General features: G+C 53.3%; 1 protein-coding gene across 9 annotated transcripts in view; it reads right to left on the bottom strand.

Moving 5' to 3' along the window:
* Positions 1–16,623, bottom strand: part of CDKL1 (cyclin dependent kinase like 1) — a 69,501-nt gene extending 52,878 nt beyond the window's left edge. For 4 of the 9 annotated variants that reach the window (XM_051822825.3, XM_051822827.3, XM_089309734.1 and 1 more), the window contains exons 1-2: positions 16,328–16,459; positions 15,561–15,863 (exon numbers count right to left, since the gene is read on the bottom strand). In XM_051822825.3, coding sequence (XP_051678785.1) covers positions 15,561–15,728 — 168 coding nt within the window. In that variant the 5' untranslated portion in view covers positions 15,729–15,863; positions 16,328–16,459. The other 5 variants (XM_089309733.1, XM_089309735.1, XM_070053680.2 and 2 more) reach the window with 5 other exon arrangements.
* Positions 16,624–21,167: the final 4,544 nt, after the last annotated feature.

The following is a 21,167-nucleotide window of genomic DNA, read 5'->3' as shown; positions in this document are numbered from 1 at the left end:
CACGGGCCCCAGGCTTCTCTTTTGATAAAGGGAAGCTTCCTCAATCACGCACTTTGTCTAAATGTCAAGAAGTCTAAGACAATCATCCTGCCTGGGGGCTGGCTAGAGAAGTGAAAGATGCGACAACCGGGAGTGGGAGGAGGGGTACTGAAGAAGCTGGACTCGCTGGCTGCAGGGACCAGGGCCTGGGGTTTAGCGAGAGTTGGCTGGGGCCACACGGCGGGGCGGGGGTGTGGAACGAGCATGCGCAGGCTGGTCCTCGGCTCAGACACCTGCGCTGAGATCCCCTCCGGCTTCCAGACCCAGCTCGGGCCAGAGATGCGCATGGCCGGTGCTGGGCCTGTTCTACTGACTAAGTGTGTGAAAGGCACTATCGCGATCGAAACAGAAGACGACGTGGGCACAGCCGAAACTCCACGCAGCGACATTCTGAGGCTTACAGAGCCCACGGAGCGTGTCGTTTTTACGCGTGGTTGATACCATCAGCTGCTTTGGACACTCTGACCTTTCCTTGTCCCAACAAGAAGGCAATTTTAGCCAGCAGTGTTTTTACTGGAGGGCTTTTAAAGTTAATAAACAGTAAAGGAGGTTAATAATTAGCGAGAAAATATGCCTGTTGAGAGCAGATTTGTGGTCTGAAACATCAGTCCCTGCCAAATAAAAAGGTGAATTTAAACACCGAAAAAAATTTTAAAGTGAAAGACAAAAGCCTTGCCCATTGAAGACATTTTCCATCCCATATAAAAATTACTACCTTCCAGTGTGGCTTGAACGTGGTACCATAACTATATGCTACTATGTGCTATCCAGAGATGTTTTTGGTTGCAAAATTTAAAAATATTTTACAGTGCTGGGTTCTAGTCCCGGCTGCTCCTCTTCCAGTCCAGCTCTCTACTGTGGCCCGGGAAGGCAGTGGAGGATGGCCCAAGTGCTTGGGCCCTGCACCCCATGGGAGACCAGGAGAAGCATCTGGCTCCTGGCTTCAGATTGGCTCAGCGCCAGCCGTAGCAGCCATTTGGGAGTGAACCAACAGAAGGAAGACCTTTCTCTCTCTCTCACGGTCTAACTCTGTCAAATAAAAAATTTACATGACAAAAAGAGCAAGAGCATAATTGTGTTTTTGTATCAGTGTGAATGACAAGATCACCTCCTCTGAGTTTCTGGGGTTCTACTGTACTTCCCTCAGGTGACAGCAGTTAATAACATTGTATGTTTCAGAGAGGTGAAGTGGGAGGTGACAAATTTTGGAGGTGATGCATGAAAATGCTAATCACCCTGATTCGATCACTGCAAACGTCCTCAAACATCATATTGTGTCCCACGCGTGGATATAATTATTTATGAACAACAACAACAACAAAACAAGAGGCCGGTGTTTGGTGTAGCGCTGAAGACACTTGGGACACACGCACTCCCCCTCCCCACTTTGGAGTGCCAGGTGCACTGCATTTCCAGCTTCCTGCTCAAGCACACCCTGGGAAGGCAGGAGGAGGCGGCTCGAGTACTTGGGTTTCTGCTGCCCACATACGTGGGAGACCTGGATGGCGTTCCAGGCTCCGGGCCCATCCCTGGCTGTTGTGGGCATTTCATGAGTGAACCAGTGGTCTGCCTTTCAAATAAATACAGTTCTAAAAAATAAAACTTCAAGAAAAAAAAAAAAAACAACCCTGCTTATTCTGCCTCTCCCTACTGTCTGATCGCCTCTTTTCTAGAGTCTGCATGAGTGGCTGAAGGGGGGCGGAGCACAGGTGACCCGAGACGGTGGCATGCATTTAATCTCCTTACAGACCGTCTTTAAGGAGGCCAGGAGCCAGCTTGTTCATTTCTGCTGCTTTTGTTCCTTTTGTTTTCGCGGCAGCTTTATCACTTAGGAGTTCACTGCATGGCAGGGAAACAGTCCTTCCAGATAAATGCACTGTCAGCCGAGCCGAACAATCATCCAATGGACAAACACAACAGCCGGTTACTATTTGCTGGGAGTACATTATCTTGTAAAAATAAAATGAAGCAGGTCTCCACTTGTTGAACAAACAGGGAGGGGTGATGATAAGGGGGTTTGTTTGGTTTCCATCACTGTGGGCAAGGGACTGCTCGGCTTTGTCTTGCGTGTGACTGACACCCGGGTCACGAAACACCCACGCCTGCCTACACCGGCTGCTGGCAGTGACCGTCAGGTGCCAGCTCACGCCTCTCTGTGCCCAGTGAAAACCGTGCGATCCGAAGGCTCCAGGCTGGCGAGCTGTAGGCCTGCAAGTGTGTTTTATTTGGCCTGAATGGTGTTCTAAAACATTTTAAATGGTTTTTCAACATTTGAAAGTCAAGAGAGCTCACTCTCACTGACAGGAACCAGGTGTCCCCGAAGGCCCGGCTGGTGACAGGGCTAGGGCAGGATGAGCCTGGGACATTTTGCTGTGCCACACGGTGAAGAGCAGGAGAGAGGTGGGCGCTCGGCACTGTGGTTAACTGACTGCCTGAGGGGCCAGCGTTGTGGTGCAATGGAGGTGCAGCAGGTTAAGCCACCACCCAAGACATGGGCATCCCATACAAACACTGGCTTAAGTCCTGGCTGCTTCACTTCCAATCCAGCTTCTTGCTAATGTGCCTGGGAAAGTCCAGGTTCTTGGGCCCCTGCCACTTGGGAGACCAGGACAGAACTCCAGGCTCCTGGCTTTGGCCTGGCCCAGCCCTGGCTATTGCAACTGCTGGAGAATGAACCAGTGGATGGAAGATCTCTCTCTTTCTTTTTCTCTCCTTCTCTGTCTCTGCCTTTCAAATAAACAAATAATTTTTTTTATTTTTTATTTTTATTTTTTGACAGGCAGAGTGGACAGTGAGAGAGAGAGAGACAGAGAGAAAGGTCTTCCTTTGCCGTTGGTTCATCCTCCAATGGCTGCCGCGGCCAGTGCGCTGCGGCCGGTGCACCGCGCTGATCCGATGGCAGGAGCCAGGTGCTTCTCCTGGTCTCCCATGGGGTGCAGGGCCCAAGCACCTGGGCCATCCTCCACTGCACTCCCTGGCCACAGCAGAGAGCTGGCCTGGAAGAGGGGCAACCAGGACAGAATCCGGCGCCCCAACCGGGACTAGAACCTGGTGTGCCGGCGCCGCAAGGCGGAGGATTAGCCTAGTGAGCCACGGCGCAGGCCACAAATAAATCTTAAAACAAAAGGTTGGCCTCTTGAAATGCCTGCACCCCAGATCAGAGTGCCTGAGTTTAGATACGGGATCCACTCCTAGTTCCAGGTTCCTGCTACTGCACACCAGGAAAGCATCAGGCTCAAGTAGTTGGGTCCCTTTCACCTACACGGGAGACCTGGGTAAGTTTCTGGCTCGCAGCTCTGGCTTGGCCCAGCCCCAGATTTAGCAGGAACTCGTGAAGTAAACCAGGGGAAGGAAGGATCTCTTTCTGTTTCTCTGCCTGAGAAAGAATAAAATAAAGAAAGAAAGATCGGGACAGAAGGTAGGCTGGAGGAGATCCCAATGGTCTAATGCATGACTATTTGAGAATCAAAAAGAATGATGATAGTGATGGTTCATAATGTGCTGAATTTTTAAAAAATTCATGAATCTATAGTAACAGTAAAAACTGTTGAGGCAGGTGAGGAGTTAAAGAGAAGTTCTTTTGCACAGAAAAAAAACTGAACAGAAAGGATTGTAGAAAAACAACTTTTATAAAAACTCTCATTATAACCGATTCAGGTAAGGATGATCAGTGGATATTAAAATCATTTGGCAAAAGTACATATAGGAGAGTACTATAAAACATTCATGGAAAATGGAATTAAAAGATAAGTTTATTTTGATGCCAAAAAACCTTAAAATCCACACATACAAGAGGTATTTAAAAAGTTCATGGAAAATAAACACATTGAAAAAACTATGGATGGATTTCAACACATTTTTGCACCAAAATAAAACTTACCTTTTAATTCCATTTTCCACGAACCTTCTCAAGTACCCTCATACATATAGTTATATACATCTTCCCCCCCCACACACACAGGCAGAGTTAGACAGAGAGAGAGAGAGAGAAAGGTCTTACTTCAGTTGGTTCACCCTCCATATGGCCACTATGGCAGGCGCGTTGCGCCGATCCGAAGCCAGGAGCCAGGTGCTTCCTCCTGGTCTCCCTTGGGGTGTAGGGCCCAAGGACCTGGGCCATCCTCCACTGCACTCCTGGGCCACAGCAGAGAGCTGGACTGGAGGAGGAGCAACCAGGACAGAATCCGGCGTCACAACCGGGACTAGAACCCGGTGTGCCGGTGCCGCAAGGCGGAGGATTAGCCTAGTGAGCCGCGGCGCCGGCCTACATCTTTAGTTATAGTTATACAACTGTTATTGGGATAATACAAGAAGTTACAAACACTAATAACATCAAGTCAATGATCTTTTGAGTGTGGAAATCTTCATGTGGTCATCTAGAAGAATGTTTCTGCCCCAGAAGGTTCACGCTAAGTTTTTCAGAAGATGGTTGAGCCCAGAGAGTGTGAGCTGTGTGTAAGGGCGCAGCAGGGACCCGGAAGGCAGCGGGATTCTAACAGTGATGAAGGAACCTAGTTAATGGCACAGTAGCGACCACTGTGCTTTTCTTCCTATTTCTATATATTTTGAGGATTGGTGGTTGTTTTTTTGTTTTGTTTTGTTTTGTTTTCCAAAATAAAAAGTTCCAGGGAAACACTGAGGAGACTTTACATTCTGATTTCTGGCTTTTTAGCCAGGACTTAAAATCCAGCACCCTGGGCTTGCAGTCTGTGGAGCAGCACACAGCCATCCACTCCCGACGTGAGGTCCCAGGCACAGGTCGTGGTCCCAGCTTGAAGACACCTGCCTCCCGCACTGCAGTACCGGGGTTTCACTGCCACCTCTGGCTCCCGATTCCAGCTTCCTGCTAACGGACCTCGGGAGATGGCGGTGATGACTCGGGTCACCAGCTTCCTGCTAGCCACTGGGAAGCCCGGGAGTGACGTTCTACTCCTGGACGTGGCCTGGCTGAGTCCCAGCCCCCGTGGGGTGGGAGTTGACTGTCTTTCTGGGGAAGGAAGGAAGGGAAGGCACAGGGAGGGACGCGAGCTCTCCAGTTCACCCAGGCTGCACCTGTCTCTCTTGTACTTGACTCATTTACGTTCACAGTGGGAGCCTCGGAGACCTGTGAGTTTCTCATCCCCTACGACCCATGGAGGAGAACGCAGGATGTGGGTAGAGGGATTTGCAGATCGTTCTCACTAACCCATCTCAACAAGGCAGTTCCACCATTGGATAGAAGGTACCCAAACAAGGCCCCTTCTCAGCCACAGCACAACCGAGTTCTTCAACATTTCCTCAAACATCCTCCTGAGGTCTTCACTGGGCTGGGAAACCTGCCTTCTGCGGGCAGCCGGGGAGCAGACGGCTTGGAAACTTCTGGAAGCTCAAGTGAGGCTCTGCGGTGGGGGGGGTGTACCTGGCACTCTGCCAGCACTGAGCGGACCGGGGCGCTGGCACAGAGCACCACCAGCGGAGTCCTCAGTCAGTGCTGGGGTAACGGGGAACCCTCGCAGGTGCTACTCCTCGCAGCCAGGCCTGCCTGGCACGGAATCTGCCAGCAGTGTTTCTGGTCTGATGTTTGAAAGGTGGGGCCCTCTGGGGGGTGGGACCCTCTGTGTTGAAATTCCACCAAGAGGCAGGAGTGTAACACAGCAGTGAAGTCACAAGATTGCCATGCCCGCATCCCACATCTAAGTGCTTGGGTTCGAGTCCTGCCTTGGCTTCCGATCCAGCTTCCTGATAACCTGCACCCTGGAGGCAGAGATGATGGATCAAGCACTTGGGTCCCTGCCACCCACATGGGAGACCTGGATGGAGCTCCTGGCTCCTGGCCCCGCCGTGGCTGCTGAGGCCATCTGGGGAGTGAACCAGCAGATGGAAGCATGTGCCTTCTCCTCCCCCACCCCTGCTCCTCTGTCCCCATCACTCTGCCCTTCAAGTAAAAAGGAAACAAAAGTTTTCAAAGAAAGAGAAGTCAAGAAGTGCACCCTCTGCCTGTTTCTCTCCACATGGCTGCTCTTTCTGACCTCTTCCACTATCCCCCCGCCACCATGGCTGAGCCACCTGACCGCTGTTAGGTGTGTGGCCCGACAGCACCCTGCCCCTCTCAGCAAAAAGTCAGCGAGGCGATGCCGAGACAGAAATCACAGGTACAAGGTGGGCCGGGTCCCAGGAGGCACTGGAGCTGTGCACGGTCACCTGAGAGCTTTGAACAGCATCAGCACCCAAAGCCCCCAGCCGCAGCCCCTGTCCCCAGGCAGTCACATGGCCCCAGTGCCCACAGAACACTACTGATGGTGTGGAGACGGAGCGGTAAAGGGGGTGCTCCGACCGTTCTGTAGCTAACCGCTGCTCATGACTAACTACAGTCATAGGAGTGCAGCTGTCGCACTTGCCCGCACCCCACGCACCTTACGTCATTGCTGTTCCCCAGAGGAGTCTTTTTTCGTATTTTTCCTAGTCACTCACCGAGCACTGTGAAATTCTGATACCACAGAGAACTGTACCTGCACAGGCACCAGACAGAGATCTGTGCTCTACGCCAGTAGGAGGTCGGACTTTTCTGCCCCTCCCTGCAAGAGCCAACTTTCATCCTCTTGGCCGTGAAACTGTTCTCATTAAGAACGCATACACTAGGGGCCAGTGTGGTGGCACAGTTGATTAAGCCACGCTTGGAACATCTGCTTCCCATATCAGAGGGCCTGGCTTGAGTCCCGCTACTGCTTCCAATCCAGCTTCCTGCTAGTGCGTGCCCTGGGCAGCAACAGATGACAGCCCAAGAACTTGGGTCCCTGGCACCCACATGGGAGAGTCAGATGGAGTTCCTGGCTCCTGGCTAGAGTCTGATCAAGCCCGTGCTATTGCAGACATTTGGGGAATAAACCAGTGAATGGAAGATCTCTGTCACTTTGCCTTTCAAATTAAAAAAAAAATTTCATGTACTATATTGAAACACAGTAGAGTTTCACATGGATATTCTCCCCACCCCCATGTGTATTCCCATATTGGTTTGAGGCAAACATAACTTTAGCCTTCTAAAATAATCCAGGGGCAGGTGCTTAGTCTAGTGGTTGACACCCATGTCCCATACTGTAGTACCAGCTCTTACTCCTGACTGTAGCTTCCCACTAATGAAAACCTAGGAAGCAATGGTGATGGCTCAAGTAAGTGGGCCCCTGTGGCCCATGTTGGAGACCTGGATTGTGTTACTGGTTTCTGGCTTACGCCTTGGCCTAGCTCCAGTCATCATAGGCATTTGGGGAATGTACCAGAAGATGGGAGCATGCTTTCTCTGCCTCTGACGTAAAGTAAAACCAAATCAAATCATCAAGTGGTTCTGCAGTGAGACAGAAAGAGTGGCTGCCCCAGCAGGAACTGCATGTAGACTTCCACAGAAGCCACAAATCTCACAGCTAAGGCCCCAGCTGGAGCAAGGCAGGGGTGGGGGGAGGAGGGAGCGCACCGTCATCGGGACTTTAGAGCCCGGTGTTTGCTACTTGAAGGCTCTGGCGTATGAAAGCAGTGGAGTAACCCTGGGGACAGACAGAACTGTGCCTGCATTCCCGCTGCTCGACCAAGAGGCCTTGGCAAACCATTAACCACCCTGAATCCACCTGCACACGGGGCTAGCAAGATCTACCTTCTAAAGCGTCATGAGTGTAATCTGTGCAGCCCGGGGGATGACTGACAGTCTGTCCAAGTCTCCGGGGTCACAGCCCTACCTGCCAACTGACATACGTGTTTCCCTCTCCTGCTCTCCCACGTTTCATGTCTTTGGGGGGAAGGGTTATCAAGGGTAACATTCTAGCTACTGCTTTCAGCAGTTGAGTGCCGTGGAGCTGATCTGTTCTAACGTCCCTGGTACCACCTGCCACATGTGGAAGCATGCATGGGCACCCCATGGTGCCAAGGTGCTGCCCTGGCCTCCAATCCTTCTAAGAGTGCTACTTGTTCCATCCCTGCTGGATGGAATCCTTTCCTTCTCGCACTTTCATTTGAGAGAGGAGGCCCAGCAGCAGAGGCGTGGAGCCTTGCTGAAACGAGGATTCTGATCTACAAGCTTTTCCTGGCTGGGCACATGGATGTTCCCCAGGTGGCTGAGCTGGGCTCGTGCACCCCACCTGCATCACACAGAACCAGTGCCCGCTTCCCACCACAGGGCCTGTGGCGCCTCCAGCCCATCGCGTCTGACTTTGGCTGCAAGTTGATTTGCCTTCCCAGCACTTGTCTTCCGCCATCTGGCTCCTGTTGTGACCACTGCCCCACCCCTCCAATTTGCCTTGAATAGGCTTAAGTTCAAGTTTTGGAAAGTGGGGGGGGGGGCTCTTTCCTGTGGGATTCATGTGTTATCTGCACATCAGCAGGTGTAACATGCCCCTCATACGAGAAGTGCTACATGCATGGCTTGGAGCCACTTACAGACCCTGTTACATAAAGAGTAAGGGTGGGCCGGCACCGTGGCGCACTAGGTTAATTCTCTGCTTGCAGTGCCAGCATCCCATATGGGCACCGGTTCTAATCCTGGCTGCTCCTCTTTCAATCCAGCTCTCTGCTGTGGCCTGGGAAAGCAGCAGAAGATGGCTCAAGTGCTTGGGCCCCTGCATCTGCATGGGAGACCAGGAAGAAACTGGCTTCGGATTGGTGCAGCTCCTGCCGTTGCGGCCATTTGGAGAGTGAACCAATGGAAGGAAGACCTTTCTCTCTGTCTGTCCCTCTCACTGTCTGCAACTCTACCTGTCAAATAAATAAATAAACAATCTAAAAAAAAAAAAAAAGAGTAAGGGTAGCATGTGGAAGGAATCTGGCAACATTCCAGATAAATAAGAGCAAATGTAATCTCCTAGGTCATCCATAAACTGGCCTTTTACTACACTATTACATGTGCTTTTGCTAATCGTAACTCAAGGTCATGATTCCAGCACTTTTTCCTCCTACGTCACATTTTCTCTCTACTGGACTGACATCACCAGCCCACAAACATAGCTACGATGCCCATGTGAGAGACAACAGCCACTCTGAAAAAACTTCTCTTAACTCCACATCTTCCAAGCACCTATGGCCCCATTTCTCCACTTCCCTTTTCAAAATAAGGTTTCTGTCCATAAACTGCTACTTCTTTTTAAAATTTTTATTCATTTTATTTTTAAAATTTATTTGAAAGGCAAAGAGATAGAGAGATGAACACAGATCTCTCCTCTGCCCGTTCGTTCCCCCAATGCCTGCAATAGCCAGGACTGGGCCAAGCCGAAGCCAGGAGCCAAGGGCTCAACCCAGGTCTCCCCTGTAGGTGGCAGGAACCCAAGTACTTGAGCCATCATTTGATGCCTCCAAGGGTGTACATTAGCAGGTAGTTGGAATGGCAAGCAGAGCTGGACTCAAACCTAGGCGCTCTAAGATGGGACAGAGGCATCCCCAAAAGCAGCTAAACTGCTGCCCCAAACCCTTGACCCTCCCCACTTTCTTTCTCATGAGACAGTTAAAAACAGGTGCCGACACGACACTGCTGTCTCCACTTCGCTCCTCTCATCTTTCCGGAACCCTTGCTCATGAAGTATTCATTCCAACCATTCCACACAAACACCTCTCATCCAGATCTCAAATAAGGGGTGGCGCTGAGGCACGGGGGGTTAAACCACGGCCTGTGAGGCCGGCATCCCACACGGGTGTCTGTCAGGTCCCGGCTGCTCCACTTCTAATCCACGTCCCTGCTAATGTGCCCAAGGATTCCAAGTGCCTGGGCCCCTCCACCCATGTGGGAGACCGGATGTTCTTGGCTTCTGGCTTCAGCCTGGCCCTGCTCTGCCCATTCGGGGAGTGAACCAGCAGACAGAAGGTATCTCTCTGTCCCTTGCTTTCTGTAACTCTGTCTTCAAAATAAAAAATAAATAAATCTGGAGCTGGCATTGTGGCATAGTGGGTAAAACTGCTATAGGCAATAGTGGTATACCACATGGGAGCCAATTTGGCTTCTGGATGCTCCACTTTTTTTTTTTTGACAGGCAGAGTGGACAGTGAGAGAGAGAGACAGAAAGGTCTTCCTTTGCCGTTGGTTCACCCTCCAATGGCCGCCGTGGCCGGTGCACTGCGGCCAGTGCACCACGCTGATCCGAAGCCAGGAGCCAGGTGCTTCTCCTGGTCTCCCATGGGGTGCAGGGCCCAAGCACTTGGGCCATCCTCCACTGCCTTCCCGGGCCACAGAGAGCTGGACTGGAAGAGGAGCAACTGGAACAGAATCCGGCGCCCCAACCGGGACTAGAACCTGGGGTGCTGGCGACACAGGCGGAAGATTAGCCTAGTGAACCATGGCACCGGCCACTCCACTTCTGATCCAACTCCCTGCTAATGTGCTGGGAAAGCCCTGGAGGATGACAAGTACTTGGGCCCCTCAACCCATGTAGGAGACCCAGATGGCATTCTAGGCTCCTGGTTTTGGCCTGACCTAAGGCATCGTGGTTATTTTGGGGAGTGAACCAGCAGATATCAGATTCTCTTTTTTTAGATTTTTTTAAACATTTATTTATTTATTTGAAAGAGTTATACAGAGCAGCAGGGGGTGGGGGTCTTCCATCCACTGGTTCACTCCCTCAATGGCTTCAACGGCCAGAGCTGCGCTGATCCGAAGCCAGGAGCCAGGAGCCTCCTCCGGGTCTCCCACACGGGTGCAGGGGCCCAAGGACTTGGGCCATCTTCCACTGCTTTCCCAGGCCATGTGGGATGCCAGCACTGTGGCGTAGTGCGTAAAGCCACTGCTCTCTTGCTGTCACACATCACTCTGCTTTCCAAGTAAACAAATCTTTATAAACATGCCACAGCACTTCAAGAAGATGACTTTACAGATTTTTTGCACAAAAATCAACTTATCATTTCATTCCAGACTTTGAAGTCCCTTTGCAGATCCTGTAAGCGGGACATCAGGTGACCAGGGGAATCTTTGTTTCCAGAAACAGTGGTTACTGTCATCAGATTAGGATGTACAAAAAGTAAATGAGGTCACCGCTCTCGGCAGCAGCCGGAGAAATGGGACGGACATGGGCGATCTCACACACACATACACCATACATACAATCACCCGCAGGTACTCACACACACGGGCATGCACAGGTGGGTCAGAGAAGCCTCAGCTCGTGGCTGTCACCGGCTCTCTCTGGGGAAGGACTGTGTGTGTCTTCTAGCACTGCCTTTCCTGGTTCAGTATTCACACGTGTTCCTCCAGGGACATACTGCTGGTAAGTGGCTGGTAGCTGGCGTGTTTTTTTTTTTTTTTTTTTTTTTTGACAAGCAGAGTGGACAGTGAGAGAGAGAGAGAAAGGTCTTCCTTTGCCGTTGGTTCACCTTCTAATGGCCACTGCAGCCAGTGCACTGCGGCCAGCACACCACGCTGATCTGAAGCCAGGAGCCAGGTGCTTCCTCCTGGTCTCCTATGCCGGTGCAGGGCCCAAGCACCTGGGCCATCCTCCACTGCCTTCCCGAGCCACAGCAGAGAGCTGGCCTGGAAGAGGAGCAACCGGGACAGAATCCGGTGCCCCGACCGGGACTAGAACCCAGGGTGCCGGCGCCGCAGGTGGAGGATTAGCCTAGTGAGCCGCAGCGCCGGCCTGTAGCTGGCATTTTAAAATGCTGACAACCTTATCCTAATCTGTAGAAGAAAAAAAAAATGTTTGGAATTCTATTGGCCCTTGAAGTCCAAACACCTTCAAATAAATGACGATTTTCTAGCAGAGACATCTTGGCCAGCGTCTTTCTGTTCAGAAGAAAGCCGACCTCCTCAGCTGGGCACTCACAGCCTCCCCCCAGGGCTGTGTAAAAGAAAACCCCAGGAAGTCGCTGAGTCGCTGACTGCACACCTGCTGCAGGCCCAGCCTCCTGGGCTTTCCCTCCCTCACACCACCACCACCACGCTGCCACCGGGGCTGCCTGGAATTCACACACAACCCCCCCCCACACACCCCACATACCCCCCACACACAACCCACACACACACACCCACTCACATACCCCCCCACAGCCCATACACACATACACACTCACATACCCCCCCACCCCACACAACCCACACACACACACACACTCACATACCCCCCCACAGCCCATACACACATACACACTCACATACCCCACACACACATATATACCCCCCCCACACCCCCCACACCCCCACCACACCCACCCCACATACTCCACATACAACCCACACACACACCCACTCACATACCCCCCACAGCCCATACACATATACACACTCACACACACCCCCCACAGCCCACACACACACCCACTCACATACCCCCCACACCCCCCACATACCCCCCCACAGCCCATACACACACACCCACTCACATACCCCCCCACAGCCCATACACACTCACATACCCCACACATACACCCCCCCACACAACCCACACACACACCCCCACTCACATACCCCCCCACAGCCCATACACACATACACACTCACATACCCCACACACACGCCCCCCCCCACACACCCACCCCCCACATACACCCCACACACATACCCCACAAACATACACACAGCACACACATACCCCTGCAAACACATACACACACCACACACACACCCCACAAACACACACACAACCCACACATCCCCATACCACCCACCCACACTCACAACACCCTCAAACACACCACACCACACACCTCCCCTCCACATCACCCCCCTCCACACACACTGGTTTTTCTTTTCCCTTCTCTCCCAGCCTGTTAGCACCCAGCAGCCATCTTGGTCAAGACTCTGGCCTCGACAACTGGGTTCCCTCAAAGAGCTGCTCTCTCCCCAGACACCGTTCCTGGGATCCCCCTTCTCTCATTCGGCCTCCCTAACATCTCAAAGTCTAGCTCGGACACTATGTGCGCCACTCAGCACCCACGGAGGGCTCTTACCCGCCCTGCAGACCCAGGGGAGGGAGCGTGTGTGTGCGTGTAGAAGTCACCTCACGGGCTGTACGGCTGCGTGCCAACACCGTGACGCATACTTGGGTCTAATGAATAAATCAACGGAGAAAACACTTTATGTAGCATCCCCTTAATCCACTCAGTCAGCAACTACTGATTACGCAGCTATTCCGGGTGAGCAGTATCACAGAATTCTGAAAAGCAACAGCTCGCAAGAAGCGACCGCTAGCCACGCACTCCCAGCGCCTCGTCTGAGCCGGGGGTGCCGGTGCCTGCGCCTGCGCACAAGGTGTGGGAGCCGTGCGTTGAAAGCGGCCCTGTGCCTGCAACTCTGTCCCGAAGAGCACATCCACACTCTGCTTCCAAGAGAACAAAACTCCTTTCCCAAGTTCATGGCAACACCGACCCTTCCCGAGAGCGTAGTCTGTTAGCTTTTCTCCCCCAGTCTAACAATAACACCTATTGGAGGCCCACTCCGTGCCGTGCCGAGTAGTGGGGCACAGGGAGGCGGAGGCAGGGTCCCCACGGCGGAGGAGCTCAGCCAGTGCCCTGCAAACACAGAATTGGCTCCCTGGAAAGGGAGATTCCAGGGCACTCCCAGGCGGCCTTCAGGCTCAGAAATCGATTCTTCCTCTGCTAGGAACAGATTTTTCTCTTTGGAGCAAATGAACCCTTGGGAATGCGATTATCACCTGTAGGGGGAAAGCCGGAGAAAGTGCAAGCACCCAGCAGCCGAGAGAGACACAGAGAACTCTCCCCCTGCGGAGAGGGGGAAGCGCAGGGTAGGGTGGTCCCCAGGCCCTTGGGGAGGGTGCGGAGAGTGAGCCTTAGGACTTGATCTCAGGACAGGCAGGCAAAGGACACCGAGACCCAAAGCGAGTTTTCCTGTTATCCACCCATTCCACAGATCCAAGCCTGGCAAGTCCCACACAGGGTCCTGACCTAGAAATGACCCCAGGCCCCTAGGCCACGGGGAAAAGAGAGACGCTCAGAGGCAGTGGAGGAGCAAGAATAAGAGTCACTCCAGGAGTTCCCTACCTGCCACTCAAGCACCTGTGCCTCCCGTGTCATTGAGTCAGCTTCTAAGAGAGGCCACAGAGGCCAGGGCTGTGCCGACAAAGTGACTCCCCACTGGATGCATTCCACATCGCCACATTCCGGAAAGAAGCCGTTTCCATCAGGGGCTCCTGGTAAGCAGCTCCCCACACCTGCTCGGAGAGCACGGTCTCCTGGGGCCAGCTCGCAGGTACTTCGGCTGCATGTCTCCCTTCCTAAAAGAGCAGGACATTGGGATGCCTGGCAGCAGATACGCGTGAGGTGTGATGAGAACCTGACAGCTAACAAACAGACCGACCACAGGTGACTGACTGATTCTTCAAATGGGCAAGAATGCCAAGAGAAAGGAGCCTGGGAGTTTAAAAAAATCAAGAATGTTTTTGGTCCTTGTTCTACCAAAGCGTGACGGCTCTTGAAAAGCCAGGTCTACAGGTGATACAGGAAAGAAGCAACTAGAAAGTAAGTTAGGGGGCCGGCGCCGCGGCTCACTAGGCTAATCCTCCGCCTAGCGGCGCCGGCACACCGGGTTCTAGTCCCGGTCGGGGCGCCGGATTCTGTCCCGGTTGCCCCTCTTCCAGGCCAGCCCTCTGCTGTGGCCAGGGAGTGCAGTGGAGGATGGCCCAGGTGCTTGGGCCCTGCACCCCATGGGAGACCAGGAGAAGCACCTGGCTCCTGGCTCCTGCCATCGGATCAGCGCGGTGCGCCGGCCGCAGCGCGCCGGCCGCGGCGGCCATTGGAGGGTGAACCAACGGCAAAGGAAGACCTTTCTCTCTGTCTCTCTCTCTCACTGTCCACTCTGCCTGTCAAAAAAAAGAAAAAAAAAAAAAAGTAAGTTAGGGGCCGGCGCTGTGGCGCAGTGGGCTAAGCCTCCGCCTGCGGTGCTGGAATCCTACATGGGCGCTGGTTCTAGTCCTGGCCGCTCCTCTTACAACCCAGCCCTCTGCTATGGCCTGGGAAAGCAGTAGATGATGGCCCAAGTGCTTGGGCCCTGGCACCTGCATGGGAGACCCGGAGGACGCTCCAGGCTCCTGGTTTCGGATCGGCTCAGCTCCGGCCATTGCAGCCATTTGGGGAGTGAACCAGCAGATGCAAGACCTGGCTCTTCCCCTCTCTGTCTATAAGTCTACCTCTCAAATAAATAAATATTTTTAAAAATGGTATTGTGCATTTAAAAAAAAAGAAAGCAAATTAAAATATTCAGAGTGTCTCTGAAAGTGAACATCATCTTACCCATAACTTCTGGCTCTTGAAAAACTTGGTGGAAATGGAATGCAAAGATAAGTTTATTCCAGGGCAAAATACCCACCCACACAGGGGGTCTTCAGAGAGTTCAGGGAAAGAGTATATAACGAAAAGAACTATGCATGGAGCTCAAAACAATGCAGCAAAATAAGCTGAGTCTTTCAATTCCATTGTCCCTGAACTTGAGAAGTAGCCTGTGTACCACTGTACCTGTGTGTCACCGGGGACGGATGGGACCGAGTCCCACGCATTCCTGTGACAGTGCGGCCACTCGCTTCTTTCTCTAAAGCCCCAAACTTCACTGCAAAGAGAGCGGGAGCTGGTACCTTGAGCATGCGGATTTCCCGAAGGGCGATTTTCTTTATGACAGGGTCATCTTCGGATTCCAGAAACCTCTTGATGGCCACGATCTGGCCCGTGTCCCTGTTTCTGCATTTGAAAACGACGCCATAGGATCCTTCGCCGATCTTCCCGATCTTCTCGTACTTCTCCATCACAGAGAGGGACACGTGGACACGGATCTCCGCATAGTTTGGAAAGGTCGCCCGTGGACTACGGCACGCGCGGACTGCACTGAGGCCCCAAATCACCAGGGTTTTGGTTTTCTGGGCTTTATTTCCCCCAAGGACCTAGAACAGAACAAGAGCACCTGTGAGAGTCAGGGACGGGCCCCTGTCTTTCAAGATTTTCTGGTTTTTTTCTTTGCTCCTCTGCAATGGCAGCTCTGTCAGGCGCCACAGCCTGGGCTGGCCCGGTGAGGCTCCCGCCTGTAACCCATCACCCTAAAAGGCTCGCCCTGTAAGACAATCTGTCATTTACGGTTCACTGCATCCAATCTGAGACACCTGAGCTCGCCGGAGACCCGGGAAGGCGAGGGGCTCCCCCGGTTCTAATGTCGGGGCTCATTTCCCCGCAGCAAGCAGACACCCGCGGGCTCCCCGGACCTCGGCCGGCCGCTCGGGGCCTCCTCCCTGCTCGGCGCCGCCGGCCTTTCCCAGCCCCGCGCCGGGCCCGCGCAGCCTCGAGCGGCGCCACGTGGCGGGCGGCCGGTCCCGGGCCCCGCTCCGCGCCTCCCGCCTCGCCCGGGACTCACGGCTCCGCGGCGGCCGCGCCGCGCTCCCTCCTCGCCGGCTCTCTCGCCCGGCTGGGCTCGCGGCGGGCACGGCCCGCGATCCCCATGGGAACCGCGCCCGCCCCGGGGCTGGCCTGGGCGGGGCTGCCGCGCTCGCTGCGGGCACGGGCGCCGGGGCCGGTGGCCGCGATGGGGGCGGCGGCCCGCGCTTTCCCGCAACGGGGTCGCCGTCCGCTGGGGGCCGCCTTGGGGGCAGCTCCTCGAGACTGGGGCTTGGTATCGGGGAGCCAGCGCTGGGCGAGGAGTGAAGCCAGAGATGAGGCGAGGCAGCCCCCCCGCCCCCGCCCAGGCAGGCAGGGTCCCACGGACCAGGCGCCTTCGGGTGGGCCAGGTGGAACGTTCCAGGTTTTAGGATCCCAGCTGGCGGTCTGAGTACCGCAGGGGAAGCTGCAGGACCTGGGGCGATCCTGAAAGGAGCTGAATTGCCAGTGCGCAGAGGCCGCCGCACCTGCTCCTGCGTCCCATTCCTCCCGCCCAGCCCGGAATCACTGTGCGGTTCCCTGGCCCAGCACTCCGCTGCCCCGTGTAAACCTGGGTGGGGCCCAGGATGGCTGGAGGTGGCCTGTGAACCCCCCTGAAGCTGCTTGCCCGTGGCGACCCCTGTAACTTTGCCTCTCCCGGAATGTCCTGTAAATAGGGTCGTACTTTCTGTAGCCCTTTGAGGGTAAGTTTCTTTCATTTAAACCACAGTGGCGGTCAGATTCCTCCCTGTTGTTCCATTTATCAGCCTGCGGTCCTTTTCAGGGCTGAGTAGGTTTCCATTGTCAATGTCCCTGTGCGTGTTTATTCATTCTCAGGGAAGACTATCTGAGCCCTTGTAGAACCTGCCACTGTAAACACTCAAGCCTGGCCCTTCCTATGGACACGTTTGCATGTCCCTGGGGAAAATGCTTAGGAGGAGGCCTGCGGGGTTGTATGATAACTACTTGCTTTTCTGACTCCCAGATGTTTTCCTAAGTGGCTGTTCCAGTCGGTTTGCATCCTTGCCAGCCCTGTGGGTTCTCGAGAGCTTAGCTGTTCTAATAGGTGGGTGACAGCCTCCTGTGGTTTCAGTTTGCATTCCCCTGGTGACTAACCCTGAGTAGTTTTGCATGTGCGTATTTGCATCTGGCTGTTTTCTCTCTTGCAGGTTCTAGGACATTTGGGTAAATTCTCCTCTTTGGCAGATACGGACCGTGCAGTTCCCTCCTAATTGGTGTGCATTTTCTTGCCTCGCTGCACTGGGTAGGATAGACATCCGTGTCTTATCGCTGATCTCAGGAGGAAAGCACTGTCTTGTTCCATTCTGGGTAATGTTGATGTTTTTGTAGATACAGTGGCAGGCAGTGTCAGAGGGGCCCCACGACACCTGCCCCAGAGAGGGGTGGGCGTGGCCTTCTGGTGCCTTCTAAGGAACAGACTTGGTGACACCTGATGGGCTGTCACTTCTGAGATTAGGGGGGAAGGACCGGGACTCCTGCCTTGGATTTTCTTGGGTGCTCTGCTGGTCACTTGCTATGAGGGAAGTCAGGTGTCATGTTGTGAGCTGTCCCCTGGAAGGGTACGAGGGGCTGCCAACAGCCAAAGAACTGAAACCCTCAGTGAAGTCATCCATGACAATGGGAACCCTGCCAGCTCTGTGCATGACCTTGGCAGTGCCTGTCCAACGCAACACCCCAGTTCTAGGGACCTTCCAATGAGACTGGCCCAGCTGACAGCCTGGGTTCAACCCAGCAAGAGACCTTGAGCCACGCACCTGGCAAAGCTGTTCCTGGAGTCCTGAGCTCTGGAAACAGTGAGCTGATAATGTTGGCTGCTAGGTTTTGGGGTAGTTACGCAATGATTCACAAACAACACAGAAGCTGAGCAAGTTCTCTGGTTCCCAGTGTGATTCAGTGTGTTTCTGCTTTTCAAAAATCAGAAATGGGGGCCAGCACCATGGCATAGTGGGTAAAGCTACTTCCTGCAGCAGTGTCGGCGTCCCAAATGGGCCCCTGCACCCATGTGGGAGACCCAGAAGAAGCTCCTGGCTCCTGGCTTTGGATGGACTCAGCTCTGGCCGTTGCGGCCAGTTGGAGAGTGAACCAGCAGATGGAAGACCTCTCTCTCTCTGCCTCTCCGTATCTCTCTGTGTATCTTTGGCTTTCAAATAAATAAATCTTTAAAAAAAAAAAAAAAGAGTAGTTTACTCCCTAGATAGCCACAACAGTTGGGACTGGGCCAGGCCATAGCCAGGAGCCAGGACTTTATCTGGGTCTCCCATGAGAGCTGCAGGGGCCCAAGCACTGTGCCATCTGCCACAGCTTTCACAGGCCATTAGCAGGGAGCTGGATCGGAAGCTGAGCAGCCAGGACTTGAACGGGCACTCTTACAGGATGGCAGCATTATGGGCAGTGGCTTAACCTATACGGCACCACAGCACTGGCCCAGCCCTCACCCCCATAAGCCTTTAATGCCATAATTTGTCCTATAAGCACTTTAAATGCGGGGCAGAAATCTTGCTATGCTGTATTTTTCATTTCCACTCAGTTCAGAACACTTTCTCATTTCCCTGCGGCTTCCTATTTGACCCGTGGGTTATTGTCAAGTGTGTTGTTTAATTTCCAACTATTTGGGGATTTTCCAGATATCTTTCTGTTATTGATTTCTAGTTTAATCACATTGTTTTTAGGGAATTTACTTTGTATGATTTAAAGTCTTGACATGTGTTGGGCTTTGATTTATGGCCCAGACTGTGGTCTGTGTGGGTGAATGCTTCCTTTTGCCGATTTTGATTGTATTCTGTATTTTGGAATGAAGCGAGAAAGTCAGTGCAGATTTCTCCATTGCCTCTGTGTGTGAAGTTCATTCCAGGTTAGATAAAAAATTAACTTGAGGGATTCCACAAAGTTCAGTTACCAAGGAGCATGGCAGAGTTCCAAGCCCACTAGAAGGTAGGGTACGGAGCCAGTACGGTTATTTATGCTACGTGGGCTGTGAACCAGAGAGCTGGCGTGACTTGCAGCTGCAGGTTGTTTTGTTTGGGGGAAGTTGGAGTAAAATGTTAGAGAACAGCTTTGGGGAGGACAGACAGTTGGTGTCACCATTTAGCACTGGGGAGAGAGAGGATGCTCTCTCTCAATACTCTCAATCAACGGTCTTTCCAGCCGAGCGATCTGCCATGGCGGTGGCTGATGGCAGGGCAGGTGCAGCCCTCTGGAGGCTGAGGAGTGGTCTGCTACGTGGGGTCTGTGTCGTAAGCAGCGCTGGTGGTAAGGCTACGTTATTTTCCACGGAGAGCGATCTTGCCTTTACAGTGCTGTGTAATTGGAATACTTCAGTGTCCCCGAGGCGGCACAAACAGTCCTGTGGAATTTTAATCACCTAAGGAAATAACAAACATTCAGCAGAGTGACACGTGGTCGCAGAGAGCCCAGGTGTGCAGGATTCCTGCCTTCCTCCTGGTGCTTGATCTCGTGCAAGGTAACGACTGTGGCCGCCCCAAGGGCAGCAACTACTATTTAGCCAGTGCTTACTTGGTGGCAGGCCATATGCAAAGATGGTTTTGTGTCGGAGCCTCACCCTAACCCTAGGAGGTGGGCATCAATATCGACCTGAGGTTTTAGATGAGATGCTGGAGCAGATGAGCTACCTGCTGACCCCCGGGCCCCTGCTGCCTGATTTGCTAACGCTCCCTGACTCACGGTGGTTAATGGGTCGACATTGACCCAGCTACCTGTGATGTACAATGAGCAGCCTCCTGCTTTTCTCTTAAAGTTCCCCAGGAAGATGTGTCTTGTCAGCACGCTTGCTTCTCACTGGCTGGCTTTAAAGAATTCCACTGGCCACTTCTGTCTGGGAAGTGAACCAGCAGATGGAAGATCTCTCTGATTCTCCCTCTCTCTCTGTGTAACTTTGACTTTCAAATAAAGAAATCAGAGAGAGAGAGGGAGGGAGGGAGGGAGGGATCTCCCATACGGGTGTCAAGGGCCCAAGCACTTGGGCCATCTTCTGCTACTTTCATCAGGCCATGAGCAGAGAGCTGGGTTGGAAGTGGAGCAGCCAGGACTCGAACCCGTGGCAGTATGGGATGCGAATGTTGCAGGCAGCGTCTATACCGGCTCTGCCACAGCACCAGCCCCACTGTTTTGACAGTGATCATCCTAACAGGTGTGAGACGGTATCTCTTTACCATTTTGATTTTAGTTTCCACACATGGAAGTGGCTTCAGCTCACTTCAGCAGACAGGGATTTATCAAGGGCTAGTGAATAGCTTCTGGGAGCCCCAGGAGGGTCAGACCCAGATCTGGAGCTGGCACAGCCAGAAACAGGAAGCCCACTCTGTGGTAGCCTCAGTCAGACCTCAGTGCCGCCACTGCAGGGACCACAGGACACTGCTGGAACTGGGCACGAAACCTGCGTCCAGCTGCCCCAGGAGACCAGACTCCTTGGCACCATCCAAGCCAGGAAAACGGATGGAGGACAGCACGTGCTTCCTCACGCTCCTCTCTTTCCCACCGAGAGGCGTGAGTGGGTGAGGTTGGGCCGGCTGCTGAGCTGCCGAGAAACGGAGTTGCAGCTTCTGCCTTGGAGAGGCCAGATCCTCCATGAGCAGCACGAATGGAGGGGAGGGTTTGCAAAGACAGAGCATGAGAGGCACCCACTGCATTATGCATTCCCCTCATAATTAGGGTGGTGATAGCCACGTCACTGACTTCAAGGTGAAGCAAGACCCCTCACGTGGAATGTCTAATACGGTGCCTGGCACAGGGCAGGTGCCAACGATGCCACCCATCTCCTTTCTCCAAAGGGTGAGCACCATTTCCGCTGTGTGGGGCAATTT

This window comes from Oryctolagus cuniculus, chromosome 12, assembly GCF_051225735.1.
Source record: "Oryctolagus cuniculus isolate XC-2025 breed Fujian yellow rabbit chromosome 12, ASM5122573v1, whole genome shotgun sequence".
In the NCBI taxonomy this organism is placed as follows: Eukaryota; Metazoa; Chordata; class Mammalia; order Lagomorpha; family Leporidae; genus Oryctolagus; species Oryctolagus cuniculus.
This window is presented reverse-complemented; position numbering and strand designations above follow the sequence as displayed.